This window comes from Prionailurus bengalensis, chromosome B4 (genome assembly GCF_016509475.1).
Source record: "Prionailurus bengalensis isolate Pbe53 chromosome B4, Fcat_Pben_1.1_paternal_pri, whole genome shotgun sequence".
In the NCBI taxonomy this organism is placed as follows: Eukaryota; Metazoa; Chordata; class Mammalia; order Carnivora; family Felidae; genus Prionailurus; species Prionailurus bengalensis.
Window position 1 is genome coordinate 24,206,374 of NC_057358.1, and position 19,510 is coordinate 24,225,883.

Consider the following 19,510-nt stretch of genomic DNA (forward strand, 5'->3'; position numbering starts at 1 on the left):
GAGAGAGACAGAGCATGAACGGGGGAGGGGCAGAGAGAGAGGGAGACACAGAATCGGAAACAGGTTCCAGGCTCTGAGCCATCAGCCCAGAGCCCGACGTGGGGCTCGAACTCACAGACCGCGAGATCGTGACCTGGCTGAAGTCGGACGCTTAACCGACTGCGCCACCCAGGCGCCCGACTAAGGTTTAAGAACTGCTCTAAATCTTAATGGAGTGGTTAAATTCATGACCTTGAGTTTTGCTCCACCATTTATATCGCAAATCTGGGTTTATCAACTATGTAAAATTGTTTTTTCCACTGCACACTGTCCATTTTATGGTGAAAGAGATGATTCTGTCAATAAGTATTTTTGAGGATCTCCTACATGGCTTGATATTGGGGCTCAACTTTTTTTCTACAGAAAAATTTGAAGGTAACCTGAAATCACAGTACTTCTGGAGGCCCAAAAGAATGGAACTTAGTTTTGGAATTCACCATTATGCGGGAAAGGTAAGAGCTTTGAAGAATTAGGACTGAGTTTCTCTTAGCCTTTCATCAAATAATGGTGGTGAACATGAAAATTATGGCCCAAAGTATTTACAGATGGTTATAATAAGATAGCCATTTGTTTCTGCCCCAATCTGGCCCTGACTCTGTTCTCCAACCTCCTACAATCTGTGCCATCCACTGCCAGCTACTCCCACTCCAGGGCATCTACCCCTAGCATGTATCCTGCAAAGGTTAAAAACAAAAAATCCTTCTCCTAGTTTGACAAACACATTGTTGTAGTTTTTCTAGAGGAATTTGTATTAAGAAACTAAGGGAAAACAAGAAAGAAAAGAAAGAGACAAGCTTCAAAGCACCATGTTTCTAATCCTAAAATCTGGCTTTGGGTGACATTGGCTGCCAACGGGAACCTGCTTTTTCTTTCTTTTAATGATAGCTGACAGCCTTTTCTATAAACTGCCTTTTTCAAACTTGAGGTGGGTCTCTGTCCACTGCAGCCTTTGTCTCCCCTCCCTCCCAACAGGAGAAAGTGCCAAATTTCCAACATAATAAACAAGAGGAATCAGACCTCTTTTATCATTCCAACCCAAATAAAATCAGCAAGATGCAAATTTTTCTCTGACAAAATATAGTGTAAACCTGGAGAAGGTTGCTTTTCCAACCAAGTTGTAACGGACTACCATTATAAATCTTTGTATACCTGTTGCTCAGCACAGAGGAAATTCTCGGTAAATACCAGTTGATGATTCTGCTGCTACTGCTGCTGATGATGATAGTGATGATGACAATGAGGATGATGTTGGTTGGGATACTGATGATAACATACTTTATCAACAGGTCCTCTATAACGCAAGTGGGTTCTTAGCTAAAAATAGAGACACTCTTCCAACAGATATTGTGCTGCTTTTGAGATCATCCGAAAACAGCGTAATTCGGCAACTGGTCAGTCACCCTCTGACAAAAACAGGTAAGCTAAGGCAGTTTCCTTAAAAAAAATTTTTTTTTAATATTTATTATTTTTGAGAGAGAGACAGAGACCAAGCAGGGAAGGGGCAGAGAGAGAGAGAGGCACAGAATCAGAGGCAGGCTCCAGGCTCTGAGCTGTCAGCACAGAGCCCGATGTGGGGCTCGAACTCACAGACTGCGAGATCATGACCTGAGCCGTGACGGCCGCTTAACCGACTGAGCCACCCAGGTGCCCCAAGGCAGTTTCCTTTAACTGAGAACCTTCCTCAGGCCCAATCAAGTAGTTTCTGACTGTGATTTTCATGAGTATAATCCTCCATTGTTTATGTTGGTTTGTTTTCAGCTCACTAAATACACATTTATTAATATCTCCTGTCCAAATTGTCTGAAGAAAATGTAATTCTCCAATTAGAGGAGAGAATTAACCAATTAAACTGCATTAAAGCAAAGTATTTGAAGCACTAGCCAGAAGATATGATGGTATTTTAGCTACTCACTAGAAGAATATGCTGATTTCTGAAGAGTTCAAAATCACCTCTGTTTCAGGACTGGGTGGCTTTTGGGTGGTACTTTAAGACTCTACAGGTTTAGTGAGATTTGCCTTATTGATTAAAAACTTACATCCGGGGCGCCTGGGTGGCGCAGTCGGTTAAGCGTCCGACTTCAGCCAGGTCACGATCTCGCGGTCCGTGAGTTCGAGCCCCGCGTCAGGCTCTGGGCTGATGGCTCAGAGCCTGGAGCCTGTTTCCGATTCTGTGTCTCCCTCTCTCTCTGCCCCTCCCCCGTTCATGCTCTGTCTCTCTCTGTCCCAAAAATAAATAAACGTTGAAAAAAAAAAAAATAAAAAATAAAATAAAAACTTACATCCATAGACATGCTTGCATTTGCTTTTAAGTAGGTAAAAATGTGGTTTGGGTTGGTTTTTATTTATCGGATTTTGTTTTATTATTTTGCATTTCTTTTTATGGCTTTATTGAGGTATAACTGACATACAATAAATAGCATATGTTTAGACAGTAAAACAAGATGAGGTTTTGACATATATAAACACCTGTAAAACCAAAAGCATATTCATCATCCCCGATCATTTTTCCTTGTGACTCTGTAATCCTTCCTACCACTCCTCCTGACCCCTGTCCAGTTGTTCTAGCACCATTTGTTGAAAGGATTCTTCTTCCCCCCATTAAATTGCTTGGACAGCCTGTTGAAAATCAATTGACTATATATGTATAGATCTATTTCTGGACTTTCTATTGTGTCGCACTGATACTACACTTCTTGATTACTGTAGCTTTATAAAAAATAATTGAAATCAGGTGGTATAAACTACCCAATTTGTTCTTTTTCACAGTTGTCGAGGCAATTATAACTCCTTTGCTTTTCCATATAAATTTTAGAATAAGCTTGTCAATTTCTACCCAAAACCCTGGTGAGACTTTGATTGGGATGTACCTGGAGCTATAAATTAATTTTAGTCTAATTCATATCTTCACAATATTGAGGGTTGGGGTTAGGAATTCAACATATTAATTTTGGAGGGACACAATTCAGCCCATAACAACAGCCATATTGGATCATCCTACAGAAATCTTTGGATACAGTGATCTTTAGAAAGTCTTCCAATCAGGGAGCACACTATAGCTCTCCATTTATTTAAGTCTTCTTTAATTTCTCTCTGTAATACTTTGTAGATTTCAGTGTGTGTGAGTCTTGCATATCTTTTGTCAGATTATCTGCTAGTATATCAGATTTCATGCTATTATAAACGGTAACTTATTTCAAATTCTGTTTGTTGCTAGTATAGAGAAATCCAGTTGATTTTTCTGCATTGATCTTTTGCCCTACAATGTTGCTAGATTCATTTATTAGAGTAGCCTTTTTTGGTAAATTTTATATAGAATGATCTATATAGATCATCTATGTAGATGATCGTGTCATCTGTGAAAAAAGTTTGCCCTTTCTTCTGCATATCTTCATCTTGCCTGGCTGCCCTGGGTAGATTCACCAATGCAATATTGAATATAAGTGGTAAGAGTAAACATTCCAGCCTTATTCCTGATCTCAGAGGGAGATCTCAGTTTTTCCCCAGTAACTATGATGTTAGCTGTAGGTCTTTCATAGATGTCCTTTATCAGTAGGAGGAAGTTCTTTCCATTCCTAGTTTTCTGAATATTTATCAAGTATGCATCTTTGAATTTTGTCAGATGCCTTTTCTGTATCTATTGAGATGATCATTCGTTTGTTTATTTTTTAATTTATAAATATGGTGAGTTACATTGATTGATTTTTGAATGTTATGCAACTTTTTATTCCTGGGAAAAACCTGACATGATCATGATACATTGGACGTTTATGTATGGCTAGATTCAATTTGCTAACATTTTGTTAAGAATTTTTGCATCTATGTCCATGAGGGATATTGGGCTATTGTTTTCTTGTAATTTTTTTCTAATTTTGGGATCAGAGTAATACTGGCCTCATAGAATGGGTTAGAAGTATTGCTTCCTCTTCAATTTTCAGGAAGAGTATTATTTATTTCTAAATTCCTTTGTGGAACTCATCAGTGAAGCCATCTGGGCCTGAAGAGTTTCTGTGAGAAGGTTTTTAACTACAAATTCAATCAATTTGTTAACAGATATAAGGATATTTAAGTTATCTAATTTTTTAAATGAGCTTTATAGTAGGTTGTGTCTTTTAAGAAATTTATTTCATCTAGGTAGTCATATTTATTGACATAAAGTTGATTATAATGTTCCCTTATTATTCTTTAATATCTATAGATATTGAAGTTTTATCAGCACTCTCATTTGTCTTTCACTTTATTCTTGATAGATTTTCTAGATATTTATCAATTTTATTGATCTTCTCAAAGAACTAGCAAAGAGTATATAGTTTCATTGATTTTCTCCCTTGGCTTTGCTTTCTATTTTGTTGATGTTTCTTTCTTTTTCTTTCTTTCTTGCTTGCTTGCTTGCTTTCTTGCTTTTTTTCTTTCTGGCTTTTGTCATTTTTGTTTCCTTTCCTCTGTTTATTTTGGGTTTTATTTTGTCTTCTTTTTCAAATTTCTAAGGTGAGAACTTAGGTAATTGATTTAAGAAAACATTTCTTCTTTTCTAATATAAGTACTTACATCGATTATTTGTAAGTATTATACTTAAATTCTAAAAATATTGGTATTTTCCATATCTTTGTGTTGTAGCCTTTTAATTTAATTCCATAGTGCTCAGAACACATTATTTGTATGATTTAATCCATTTAAATTTAATGAGATATGTTTTATGGCCCAGAAGATGGTATACCTTGTTTTACACTTCATTTATACTTGAAAATAATGTGTAGTCCACTGTGTTGGATGGAGAGTTATATAAATGTCAGTTAGGTCAGCTTGGTTGATAGTATTGGTCAATGCTCAAATCTTCTGTATCCCTACTGGTTGTCTCTCTCCTGGTTCTACCAGTTCTTGAAAGAGGAGTTTTGAAATATCTGATTATAATTGTCAATTTATCTATTTTTTCTTTCATTCCTATCAGGTTTTCTTTCATGTATTTTTCAGATCTTTTATTGGACATATAAACATTTAGAATGAGTATATCTTGTTGATCAGTGGACCCCTTTATTTATTATTAAATGTCCCTTTTTATCCTTGGTAATATTCTTTGCTCGGAAATCTACTTTGCCTGATATTAATATGGAGACTCCAGCTTTCTCATGACTAGTGGTTGAATGGTATATCTTTTTTTATGCTTTCAACTTCAACTTAGTTTTGTGTTTATATTTAAACGTTTTTTTTAGACAGCATGTAGTTGGACCTTCCTTTTTTAAATGCCTACAATCTCTGCCTTTTAATTGAGGTGATCATACCATTTATATTTAATGTGATTATTGATATGGTTGGGTTTGACTCCACCATTTGCTGTTTGTTTTCTATTGTTACATCTGTTATTTTCCATACTCTTCACCTGGATTCCCCCCCTTGCATTACAGCATAAAACCTCGTAGACAGAAAGCTGGAGTAATCATAGGGCTCACCTCATTTGTTTCCCCTTGCTGAGGGATCAATGTCCTGGACTGCTTCATCCACAGTATTTAAACACTGTTATAGATTGACAAATATGGTATGAGTCTTTTTATATAAGCTACTTAGAGCAGTCAAAATCATAGAGACAGCAGAATGGTGGTTGCCAGGGGTTGGAGGTAGAGGCAATGGGGAGTTGGTATTTAATGGGTATAAAATTTCAGTTTTACAAGATAAAAAAAGTTATGGAGATCGATGGTGGTGATTGTTGCATAATATTATGAAGGTACGCTACTGAACTGTACACTTAAAAATGATTTAGATGCTAAATTTTATGTTACGTAAATTTTACAATAAAAATGAAAGGGAAGAAAAACTATTGCTGATATATTTTGTATGTTTTTTTTAGTTATTTAAGTTAATGCAGGCTGTGTTATTTTATCATGCCCAGAAGCAAAACATCTTCAGGGTTTTTTTTAACGTTTATTTATTTTTGATAGAGAGACAGAGATAGAGACAGAGAATGAGCAGAGGAAGGGCAGAGAGAGACAGAGACAAGAATCCAAAGCAGACTCCAGGCTCTGAGCTGTAAGCACAGAGACCAATGCAGGGCTCAAACTCATGAGCCATGAGATCTGAGCTGAAGTTGGATGCTCAGTCAACTGAGCCACCCAGGCACCCCTTCAGTCAGTCATCTCTTTCTGTATCCACCAACTGCATCTGTGCATCTAATCTCATTTTTTTCATCCTTATAAAATATGCAACCAGGTTTTCAATACTATGTTTTGTCTTCTGAATATCATCAGAACCATGTCTCGTTGGCTAGGGAGATGAGAACTTCAAAATCAAAGATGTTTCATTGACTCAGAATCTCAAAGCTATCAGAGGCATTTGGGTTTCATATTCACCTAGATATGCAAACATAATAATAATGATGACAACAATAATAATACATAAAATTTGTTTAGAAATTGCAGTGTGCTAGACATTGTACTGAGTACTTTCATTAACTCCTAATAGCAACACTTCAGGACGTACTACTTTTATAGATGAGACACTGAGTCTTAGAAATGTTGAGCAGCTTTCCCAGTGTAACTCCTCTGGGAAGTCTTAGAAGTGGGCTTAAAAGTCTGGGTATTTCAATCCTATGTTATGCTGTCTCCAAGATTCTAAAATAACTATGGCCCTTTACATGTATGACTTTAACTATGAAATACAGCTCAGCCATTACTGGGGGGAAATGTACCACAATTCCTTGCAGCTCACATCTCTAGCTTGATTTATTACAGGTTTATCAGGTCAACTATAAAGGCAAAGTGGATATATTTTCTGAAATTAAGATCTATGCTAATTTTAGTTTCATTGATATGCACTGATGAATTTTTAAAAGGCTTTCATTTATTTTTTTGTTAAAGAATTTGATGACTAGTGTATAATTTTTTACATTGAAATTATTAATCCCTTAGTAAATTTCCTCTTGTTTTTTAGTTTTCAGAGAAATTTAAAGTTTTAGTTCTTATTTGGCTAATATTAAGTAATGGTATCTATTAAGTAATGGGTCTATTCTTTTTTTTAATTGTTTTTTAACGTTTATTTATTTTTGAGAGAGAGAGAGACAGAGCGAGATCAGGGGAAGGGCAGAGAGAGAGGGAGACACAGAATCTGAAGCAGGCTCCAGGCTCTGAGCCGTCATCACAGTGCCCAATGCAAGGCCCAACCCCACAAACCATGAGACCATGACCCCAACTGAAGTTGGATGCTTAACCCACTGAGCCACCCAGGCACCCCATAAATGGATCTATTTTAATTAATGTGCTACTAGTCCTTTGTATACTTACTATGCTCCCAAGCAGTCTTGAAGCCGGTAGTAATTTTGGTAATTTTTTTCCTCAAACCTTCCCTTAAAAAAAAAAGAACGAATGAAATTCCACAGCTGCCCCTCCGTAGATCATGCGTTACTGTCTCTATCCATTCTGCTGTCTGCGGAAGTTTCACATCTGAAGGATGTGCAGCCCATCATGAAGGCGGGCACACACACCCGTGGTAGCACTTCTCCTGATGACGAGGGAGGGGGGAAGACCACACAGCAGAGGCACTGCCAGCCGCATCCCAGGCAGGGCCCCATCCCACATCATCACCTCAGAGCCAGCCTTTTGCTACCACAAAGAAAGTGAAAGATTTGTCAAAAATGTGTAGCCTCTGTTTCTCACTTAAAAGAATGAGAGTGAAAAGAAATAATCTTTCTGAAGTGATACTGAATTCTGGAGACAGATTTGAACATTGCTATTGGGATGACGAACTCTTGGACTGTGGGTTGGTGTATTGTGCTTGGTGGGGGCTGGTACAGGAGAGAAGATGAACTAACATTTCCAGCCACCCACCATGTGCCAGGCATACTTCCACTGTGTCATCAACATTCTGTGAGGCAGCCAAGACAGCATTATCCCCATTATGTAGTTTCAAGATGCAACTCAGAGACAAAGTAAGTGATTCACGAGAAACACAATTTAAGTACCACAGCTGGTATTCAAATCCAGGTCTTCCTGGCTCCCATGGCCATAATTTTTCACTACTCCAGAGTATTCTCACGGCCTTGGATTGTGCATGCTTACGTAGCACCTGCGCCGTGCACTGATTTCTGAATGTTAGACTGAACATATCCATTGCTCTCAACCATTCGTGATTTTCTTATAACAACTTCATGACTTAATAATCTATATGATTGTTAAGGCCCCTTGTAAAGTTTACCTTTGTGTTAAAGAAAATCTCAGATGCCATTTAACACACACATATGCACACACACACACACACACACACACAAATTAAATTGTCCCTTCTGTCAGAATCACACCATATTCTGTAGCAATTAAAAGAAATCCAGCACTCACCTGTACTTTTTCTAATCTCCAAGCTGGAGGGTTTTTTTCTGAATTTAAAATTTGTTACAGATGTTTATGCAATATTACTTTATCCCTTAATTTCTCGTAAATACTTTACCAAGGGTGAATATTGTGGGATCAACAATGTTTATTTTAATACTTAAGTGAATGGGGGAAGTCTTCCAGCCATTAAGTATATTAATTTTATCCATATTCCCATAGGTAATCTGCCACATTCTAAAACTAAAAATATAATAAACTATCAAATGAGGACCTCAGAAAAAACAATCAACTTGACAAAGGTAAGAAAATGCATTTTGCATGACAGTGAGTCTAAGAATATAACCTTTACAATGGCAATGTTTGTGTGCTCCCAAAAGTAAGCATCATTTTCCTTAGTTTTTCCTTTTTGATCTTTCTTTTCTGCTTAAGCAGTTATGTTCATATTACTGCTAGCTGCTAAAATAATCATGCATTTATGATATATTCCTAACTCTTCTTTTATAGCTCATTTTAATATTACGCTAGGAGCAACTCAAAGTATATTAGTGAAGGTCCGAGATAGTCACATTCTATACAAGACCAATTAAAATTCCAATGCAGCTGATGAAACAATCACCCTGCAGTAAAAATATTAACATTTTGTTATTTTATGTATTTGAATGCATAGCCTGTGATAACCCAAAGGAAATTCCACGTGCTCCCTGTGGATCATAAAGTACAATAGATAACGAAGCGTCACTGTCTTTCTTGGTCTCTGTAGGGTGAAACTGGAGAAGCCACACGTCACGCCATAGAGACAACCAACATGAAAACACAAACTGTTGCATCATATTTTAGAGTAAGATATTAAATTATGCTGTGTTGTGCTTAAGAATGTTATTTGTTTTAAATGAGAGTTACAGATCAAAAACTAGTAACAAATATCAGAGTGCTATTTGCAAAATAAAATTCTCATTACATTCCATTTACTATTTGTTAGATACAAAATATAGTAGAGGGGCGCCTGGGTGGCGCAGTTGGTTAAGCGTCCGACTTCAGCCAGGTCACGATCTCGCGGTCCGTGAGTTCGAGCCCCACGTCAGGCTCTGGGCTGATGGCTCAGAGCCTGGAGCCTGTTTCTGATTCTGTGTCTCCCTCTCTCTCTGCCCCTCCCCGTTCATGCTCTGTCTCTCTCTGTCCCAAAAATAAATAAACGTTGAAAAAAAATTTTTTTTTTAAATATAGTAGAGAATACTGTCAAAAACGTATGGATTGGTTTGCTTTGATATTTTACCTATAAAATGATTGCATACTAAGTCCACTGTAATGGAGGTTTGTATACCTCGGTTAAAATTTGTCCAAAGAACCAAATGCATCTCTACTAGAATAAAACCTGACAGCATTTTAAATTCAATGCCATGATAGCTACCAATTCTCCTTCCCACTCCTAGATGATCTTAGGGTGGACAGATGGGGCAAGCCTGAGCATCCAGGTCCATTCCATGTCTCCCTGCACATAGACGAGATGAAAACCTCAAAAGAAAAATAGAACTGGTATAATCATGGGGCAAGGAGTAGGGACACCAGGGAAACACAGTAACATGCCAAGAAAGTCAGTCGCTGTGTCCTTAGCATTGGATCAAGGTGGCCTTTCTTCCTTAGACGATATGGGAGAAGAGAAGGACAGGGAGTCCTTTTCTTCCTCTGTGTTCTGAACAACTCTAGATAATTCTGCCCTCATTATTGGTTTCAGTTCTTATTTATCTCTTTTGATAAAATCATATGAATCAGCCAAAGAAAAGGAAGAAAATGCCAACTGAAAATTGGAAATTATTAATAGTATAATTTAAGACAGGAGGGGAAGGGGAGGAAATTGGGTTAAATTTACTGGAAGTGTTTGGTGAATAAATCCAGTTTTCTAACAGAATCATGAAGTATTTTTTAAAATAACTGGGTAGTTTTATTAGATATTTTCAAGTCCTAAACTCCTCACAGATAGTGTGTGCTTAATCATCTTTGAGTAGCATCTGCTCACACACACACATTTATATGTACATATATGCTCAATATCTCACATTTGCAGCTGGTCCATTCACCTTACATGAGAACTACAGCACAGCTGAATTACCAAGCATATGTACAGACAGATTATTTTCTTTTTTTAAGTGAGTTATCCAAGACCATTCTCATTCCACTGTTGTTGACATCAAACACTGTGTGTCTGCTTAAGCCATTCATTCATAAAATCGTTTTATTCCTCAGGCTGAAGTGAAAAGTGATAGAAGATAATTCCATATAGTATATAACATATTTTTAAAGTAAGTTTTCATTCTGTGGAGAAGGAATATAGTGTAATACCATGCCTTGGTCCCTAAGAAAAACCAATATTTAAATTGTAGCAAGCTCTTGCTCAGAATGCCAGTGACAGATATATCACCTTTGTATCCCCAGTGCCTGGCAGATGTTTGCGTGATGGCTCACATATAAATGTAGTGGAAAAGGGCTCCAAAGTGGTAACCTCAGCTGTTTGAGGATCACATAGGAGTTTCAGTGCCCAAGAAGAAGCCATGCCAAGCCAAGGCTTTGTCAGTTGTGCAATTCCGGTATTTGGTTTGTACCAGGGTATTTTATAACCCTAGGCTTGTATATTTCCAACACTAAAAGAAATCCAACTGACAACAGCTGCCTGTGTTCATACATTCATTACCTTGCCAATAAATTGCAATGCTGGCTTTAGCATACTCACTGTCTGAGATTCCACTTTTAATTGAACTATGATTATCCTGATATGTTATGCTCAGTTGTCCAGTAATTGGCTACCATTGTAACAAGGTATTGCTGAAAACACAATTTTCGTATCTATGTGACTTTGAAAATTCTAAAATAAATAAGAAAATTATCGAACTTGAGCAGATTAGAGTACTTAAATGAATTTGCTAATTTTTGTAACTCCTATGTCCTATATATTAAACTGCTTTAACTTCTCATTCCTTATTTAAAAATGTTTTTAATGTTTATTTGTTTTTGAGAGAGAGAGACAGAGTGTGAACAGGGGAGGGGCAAAGAGAGAGGGAGACATAGAATCCGAAGCAGGCTCCAGGCTCCGAGCTGTCAGCACAGAGCCCAGTGTGGGCCTCAAACCCACAAACCGTGAGATTATAACCCAAACCAAAGTTGGACGCTCAACCGACTCAGCCACCCAGGCACCCCTCTCATTCTTTATTTTAAACTAGGAGATGATTCTGATAGGCATTGATGGGTTTACTTTCATACTTTCTATAAAGAAAGAGTTGAATAAGGAAATTAATGGTAAAAGGAGGTAATTAAGTTGTATGCCTAAATACTGTATGTCAGCAAGCTTCCCTAAGAGGATATAATTACTAACAAACAAACTATACCAAAAGGAATTTTATCTATTCATTAAAGTTGCTTTAAGAATGTACATGAAACCTTTTAATGGCTAAGTTCCAAGTTATTGCCTCTACATTTTTGAGTAAATACAGATTTTTAAAAATATGCTATAAATAAAATTTTCATTAATATGCATATTCCTCCATTGACTGAATTCATGTGAACATGTATAACATCCAGGTTTCAGCGTTTTTTCTTATAGTAAAAAGAAATACCTGCAACCTTCTAAATTTTTATATGCTACACTGGGAAATTTATTTTTGTTCCATATTATAGTATTCTCTGATGGATTTGTTATCTAAAATGATGGTGGGCCAACCTCATTTTGTCCGGTGCATCAAACCAAATAATGACCGTCAGGCAAGAAAATACGACAGAGAGAAAGTTCTCCTACAGCTTCGCTACACTGGAATTCTGGAAACAGCAAGAATTCGAAGGCTGGGGTACTCACATCGGATACTTTTTGCTAACTTTATAAAGCGGTATGTGGAATTCTTTTCAAGTTTCCGTGTACAGTTTATAGAGAAATTCATCAGAAGAATTATAGGAAGCAAAATAGGGAAGAGAATGACTTAGGTGTTCTAGGAGGGAGGCATTTTGTTTTTGCAAAAGATGCTGTACTGAAAGAAAAGGTAACTGGGGCTGGGAGTTTTCTGTTGTCACCTGGGAGATCCTGTGTGGTCACATGGGATAAATGTCATGGGCAGTATGATTGAAAGGCCTAAGCTTCTGTACTGAGCAGTCAGAGGTTCTGGGTTGGGTGACCATTGGGCTGTACCAGTGATTCTCAACAGGGAGAAATTTTGCTCTTCAAAGAACATTTGTCAATGTCTGGAGACATTTTGTTTGTCACAACTGGTGGGATTGAGGGTTGTTGTTGGCATCTAGTGCATAAAATCCAAAGATGCTGTTAAGCATCCTACCATCCACAGCAGAGCCCCCCACAGCAAATAATTATCCATCCTAAAATGTTAACAGTGCCGAGATTGAGAAAACCTGGCCTATTCAGAACCATTTTCCTCATTTAATAAATCTGCCAAGACTGCCTAGTGGAATTGTTATAAGGATCAAATGAGACATTATCTCTCACAGTGATTTAGAAGACATAAAGACACAATTAAGTATGAGGTCCTTCTTAATATTTGAGATTAATGTAAAATGAATTAAGCTATACATTAAATATATTTTATTAAGTAATATATTTATAGTGATATAGAGGTTCAATATATTCCTTATATATTTAATATTTTAAATGCTCATGTTTCTGATATTTATCAATTCTGTGATTACTATTACCTATTAAATTTGAAGTTCCAATTTTCAACAGGATTACCATTTTCAGGTAAAACCTAGCATTTGAGGTAAAACCTAGCAATTTTCAGGTAAAACCTAACATTCTCTGGCCTTTTTCAGAGTGTATAAATTAGGATTAAGAACAAAACAAAATTTCTAACTCCCTCCCCCCAAAACAAAACAAAACAAAACAAAACAAAATTTCTTACCTTGTGTCAAGCATTCTTTCACTTGGGGTAACCAAAAGACCCTTACTAAATAAAATGAGAATCCTAATTATTTTTGCAAATTTTCATTTTTTCAGCAATCTGTAGTAGTTTTTGCCTCCCCTCACCCTTTTGACCCACTGGCAAAGAAACGAAAGGTATTTTTTAAAAAATGTTTAAAAGAATTCAGGTATCATTTCTCAGTCTTTTGGCTAAGGTCAAGTGAAAGAATTCAGGAATTCAGTAAGTAATTACTGCCTAGCTTGTTTTTTAAGAAATACATTTTGGGGCACCTGAGTGGCTCAGTCAGTTAAACATCCGAACTCAGCTCAGGTCATGATCTCACAGTTCGAGCCCTGCGTCAGGCTCTGTGCTGACAGCTCAGAGCCTGGAGCCTGCTTCGGATTCTGTTTCTCCCTCTCTCTCTCTCTCTCTGCCCCTCCCCTGTTCATGCTCTGTCTCTCTGTCTCTCAAAAATAATAAATAAACATTAAAAATCTTTTCACTAAATAAACAATATTAATATAATATTACTATAACTACCATGGAATTTCAGTGACCTTTTCTTTATGTGCAAAGTACTGTGCTAAGCATTGCAGAGGGCACCACATTTTAAAACTGTCTTAAACCTCAAGAATTTTTGGTTGTTTCCTTTGCTGTGCAGAAGCTTTTTATCTTCATAAGGTCCCAGTAATTCACTTTTGCTTTTAATTCCCTTGCCTTTGGGGATGTGTCGAGTAAGAGATTGCTACGGCTGAGGTCAGAGAGGTCTTTTCCTGCTTTCTCCTCTAAGGTTTTGATGGTTTCCTGTCTCACATTTAGGTCCTTTATCCATTTTGAGTTTATTTTTGTGAATGGTGTGAGAAAGTGGTCTAGTTTCAACCTTCTGCATGTTGCTGTCCAGTTCTCCCAGCACCATTTGTTAAAGAGGCTGTCTTTTTTCCATTGGATGTTCTTTCCTGCTTTGTCAAAGATGAGTTGGCCATACGTTTGTGGGTCTAGTTCTGGGGTTTCTATTCTATTCCATTGGTCTATGTATCTGTTTTGGTGCCAATGGGCAATGAGAAAAAATGAAATATGGCCTTTTGTAGCAACGTGGATGGAACTGGAGAGTGTGATGCTAAGTGAAATAAGCCATACAGAGAAAGACAGATACCATATGGTCTCACTCTTATGTGGATCCTGAGAAACTTAACAGGAACCCATGGGGGAGGGGAAGGAAAAAAAAAAAAAAAGAGGTTAGAATGGGAGAGAGCCAAAGCATAAGAGACTGTTAAAAACTGAGAACAAACTGAGGGTTGATGGGGGGTGGGAGGGAGGAGAGGGTGGGTGATGGGTATTGAGGAGGGCACCTTTTGGGATGAGCACTGGGTGTTGTATGGAAACCAATTTGTCAATAAATTTCAGAAAAAAAAAAAAAAAAAACCTCAAGAATTGACACTCCCAGTTAAAATTTTCAAAGTCACAGGCATGGGAAGTTAATAAGCAATGCAGGGTAATAAGTACCAAGATCCAAGTGAATGGTATACACAGTGCAAGAGGTCAGAAGAGATAAATTTATGTCCAGGAGGGCTGATAAGAGAGAATATTAGGAAAGAAGGTTCAAACTGGAATCTGATGGTAGGTACAGTTTGTGGAAAAGACAGGAAAGGTCTTTCTCACTGTACTGTTTGGCATGTCAAAAGCTAGAGGGACTTGGTTGGATTTGCCGGGATTAGCACAGTAGGTGTTAGTGAAGTGACAGAAATTGACAGAAGATAAGATGGGAAAACTGATCAGGTTAAAAATTATGTACAGAGAGCCTTGAATGACATAGTGAACTTACCGTTTCAGTTCTCCATGGTTTTACAATATGGACAGTAAGGAGGACTAAACCTACTTTTTGACAATATTACAGTTGAAAGTCGCTTATTTGGCAGGTCAGAAGTGAGATTAAATTTATAAATGTATTTCAAAGTCCCATGCTATATAAAATAGCAAATTACTGCATGATAAATGAGGAAGGAAAAAAAACTCAGTATACAGAGAGTATGTGAATAGCTGTTCTAAATACAGGAAGTCCCAGAAATAAAAGACTAAACCTTTTCTCTGTCACTAATTTGAAAGCTTTCATCTAAATTGGCGGAGCTTCTTAGGAGGCAGAACAATTTGCAAAGGCCCTGTGGAGGTGTAAATAGGACTACATAATTCTCCTCTGTCCTGTCTTAGCCTTTGACCAACCCTTCTTGTATGATGCAAAATTCATCAGATTCTTTGTTCCGTTGTAGATAAACTCTTCTGTTTTGTGACAAAGAAATAATCTTACAAGAAGAGACGCAATATGGAATTACTTTGCACAGGGTTTTTGCTGTAGCTATTTCAAATGAACTCTTATACTAAGAAGCTACCATAGTGAGCTCCATTTTTCCACCAGACACCTATACACAATGGTTTGGCTACCAGAACTCTAATTCAACCAGAACGTATTGAAGACAGTAGTATAGTGAAGTAGGTAAGTACACACGCTTTGAAATCAGAAAGCCCAAGTTCAAACCCCAATTCTGTCACATCTAAATGTGTGACTTTGTTCAAAGTTACTTCAAGTAACTTCTATAAGCTTTAAGCCTCAGTCTTTCTTATCTGCAAATAGGGATGACAATTGTATCTACTCTGTATATGGTTATGAGCATTAAATTAAATAATATATATGAAGTTTATTGATAGACCCAAATGTCATCAATACGCATTAGCTATATTATTTTCATTATTCTTGCCTCAGCCCCAAGCTCCCAAAATTGCCTATTACCTACAATGCCGTGCTCTTGAATCCCACAGCATAAGTCATGAAGCTAGTCCATAAAAAACAAAGCAGCAGCCAGTATGTTGCCTTTAAAGCAAGTCTTTAAAACAAGGGATGCAGCAAAGCAAGAGTCTGGGGGCTTTCCCAGTGCAACTGGTCTACCTACATGTTTATTTCCACAGCAAGTCCCAGAGGCAGGTCATTAGACCTTCAGCAGACATTTAATTAAGCACCCACTATGTTCTAGTCCTTGAAAAAAAGATTAACCCAAATCTTATTCCAAAGATTAAAGATCCAAAGAACAGTGAAAGAGCTTCTGATGTTAACAAACTCACAGACTAGCTGTGGAAACAAGGACCTAATTATGTTATCATACAATGTAATGTAAACTCCAGAGACAAGGGTACTGTGTTCACCGCTCCATCCCCAGCACTTACAAAGGTGCCTGGCACATAGTAGGCACTCCGTAAATATTTATGAAGCGAATGAAAGAGTAGTGGATATTTTTAATAAAAGTATACACAGGGCACTCTGAAAGCATGACATAGAGAAGGTAGAAGTGAGGAGGAAAGGGGAAGACTTCTTAGATTATAGTAGAAATTCAGATAAAGCAGAGAATCCTAAAAGTCATATATAAATATATACTATAAATATCATATTTTAACTTGGAACATGAACATCTATTCGTTTTTCAGCCTTTTGATACAGGCTCAGTTTTTTTCTTTGAATAAAAGTTCCATGAATTGGAGTTTATTGACTCTTTTTTTTTTAAGTGTATTTATTTATTTTGAGAGAGAGAGAACACAAGCAGAGGAGGGGCAGAGAAAGAGAGAATCCCAAGCAGGCTCCATGCTGTCAGCACCGAGCCCCATGTGGAGCTCCATCTCCTAACCCTGCGATCATGATCAGAGCCAAAATCAAGAGCCAGACACTTAACCGACCAAGCTACCCAAGCACCCCGTAGTGACTCTTCCTTACATGAGTTACCAATAATCCCTTACTTGTGATTTCTAGTTAATGTTTCTTGAGGTGAAGCAGGAAGTTGAAGATAACTTGTGAAACAATCACAGGGCTATTTCTTGATTCTTAAGATTCTCCTCAACCCTTTGTAGTAGCTTTAGACCACTTCTTTCTGAACTCTTACCAAAGCATTTGATGCAGTTGTGTAGAAACAACTCTCTGGCTTTCCTCACTCATATTTCATCAGTTTGCGTCATATGGTTTTGAATCCTGTCACCTCAAGCGCAGCTGGCAGACACAGGTCTGGCAGCAGACACAGCTCCCCCGGCAGGAGCAGGAGCCCATGGGGACACCCCTGAGAACTAGCATCCACGAGCTCCGGGTGTGTGTGGACAGCAGTCAGTGCAGCTAACACAGGGGAGGAGAATGTCAGTTAGCCCAGTTAGTCTCTTCATTGAAGATGCATGAGAAAGAGTTTCTAGAATATTGGAAGAGTCGATCTTCCTTAAAGGAATGAGCAGGGAGGATCAAGGACATACAGACGGAGAGAATAACACGTACAAATAACACAACACTTGATAAGATGAAAATCTGATCATGTCCTTTCCCGACTTGGAAGTCTCATACAAAGGCATAGAGGCATGAGCAAACCTGGCCTTCTGGCATAATTTTAAATAATTTTCATTACCAGAGCTCAGGCTGTCCACGGAAAATAGCAGAAGGTAAGACTGGGAAGGCAGGCAGGGATACAGAGGAGGGAGGGAGCTCTCATGCTGGTCTTCATACATGTCACCTAATTTTAAATGACTGCTTTTTGGCAGGTGTGACCTTTGCATTTCCTACATTTCCACTGCTCTCCAACTTACCTATGTTATGTGCCTGGCCTTTGAAAGCACCTGTTTTTGCCATCACAGCTTAGAGCTTGGGTTTTCTCAGAGCCTTCCAAGTCGGGAAAGGACCTGATCAGATTTTCATCTTATTAAGACAATTCAGACAGATCTGGGGGAGGGGGAGTGAGAACAGACATAACCAGTTGGAAGGCAATTATGGAAGTCAAGTTGAGAAGTGATGATAAGTAAGTTCAAGGCAATGCCTGTAGGAATAGAGAGAAAGAAATGGATTTCAGAGAGATTCTTAAGCTTGTTGGATACACTGAGTGGAGAATAGGGAAGAATCTAGGATGACACACAGATTTTTATCACCTTTGAAAAAAATAGTGACATCATTCTCAGAGGTAGGAACTAGCAGAGGAAAGGCAAGGTGATGAATTGGAGTGTCTGTGAGATAATCAGGTGGGGGAGCGAAGCAGACAGTCAGAAGTGATGTGTTCAGAGTTTGTGTAAAGAGGGCCACAGATGAAGATTTAGGAATCATCCATTCCGCATGTAGATGAGACCCCTGTGGAGAGAGCTCAGAAAGAAATGGGACATTGGAAAACACTTGCATTTGAGCAGAACGTCTAAATATGAGGCATGTCAGGAGACTGATGGGGGGATGGGGAGAAGCAGGGAGGCAAGGTGGGATGCAAACGTGGGGATACTCAAGACAGAGAAAAGGGTCAACAATAGCAAATGCAGAAAAGAACACTTAGGATTATGATGGAAGACATCCCTTTAGAGTTCATCACTAAAAGATCTTTATGTGATTAAATAAGAGTTACTTATTACTATGTGATTTTATTATCTTATTATTATTACTATGTGATTAAATCAGATTCCAGGAGCTGCTCATTAATGGGAAGTAGAGAAATGGAGACAGTTATTTTAAGCAATCTTTCAACTTCTCTGTGAAGCTAGTGGGCTACAGAGAATCGTTTCAGGTGAGACATACTTAGAGGGTTTGTCTTGAACTAAATGGAAGGCACCAAAAGAGAGAAAAGGGCTTGAAAAAGGAGAGGAGGAAGAGATGACCTCTAGAACACAGGCAGTTGGAGAGTGGATATCTCCTCTGAAGGAGAAGGGAAGAATCGATAATGGACAAACAGATCTGTAGCTGGGGAGGAAGCCAGTAGAGCTTGCATCTGGTGGCCTCTGGTAAAATAGAAGACACATTTATCTGCTGAGAGCAGCGCGGAGGGCAGGGGCAGGTGGGAGATTTGAACAGGACAGGAGAGATGAAACAGTTGTGAGGATTGAGTGAGGAAAGTAGTTGTGGACACCAATCAGGATTCTTGGTGTCCTCGTGGACTCGGCTGACTCAGTAAGCCACAAGGTCATAGGGGAGCGTGCTGTGAATGATTTTTCTCTGGCAGATCTCCAAGGCCTGACAGGAGGGCAGAGAACAATGATTGGCTGGTCCAGGTTTGGATGTTTGCAGACCATGTGCGACAAAAGACCAAGAGAGGGAGCATGAGAAGAAGGGTTGCTCATATGATGAGCCACAAGATCCTGGCTGGATCTGGAAAGAAGTAAAACCAGGAGATAGTTGGTAGGCTGGAAGGGTAGAGTAGCTCCTCAGTCACAACGTGTCCACAAGCAAGTTTAGTCCTCAAGTTGGCAGGCCTAAAGGATGAGGGGACGTTAACGGGCACT

At 38.3% G+C, this 19,510-nt stretch overlaps 1 protein-coding gene across 1 annotated transcript in view; it reads left to right on the forward strand.

The window, feature by feature from the left end:
* MYO3A (myosin IIIA) overlaps window positions 1-19,510 on the forward strand; it is a 229,856-nt gene that overhangs the window by 160,618 nt on the left and 49,728 nt on the right. Inside the window, exons 20-24 of the mRNA XM_043564326.1 lie at window positions 403-491; window positions 1,326-1,455; window positions 8,571-8,650; window positions 9,112-9,189; window positions 12,018-12,223. Of these exons, the coding sequence (XP_043420261.1) occupies window positions 403-491; window positions 1,326-1,455; window positions 8,571-8,650; window positions 9,112-9,189; window positions 12,018-12,223 (583 nt within the window). The remainder of the gene's footprint in view (window positions 1-402; window positions 492-1,325; window positions 1,456-8,570; window positions 8,651-9,111; window positions 9,190-12,017; window positions 12,224-19,510) is intronic.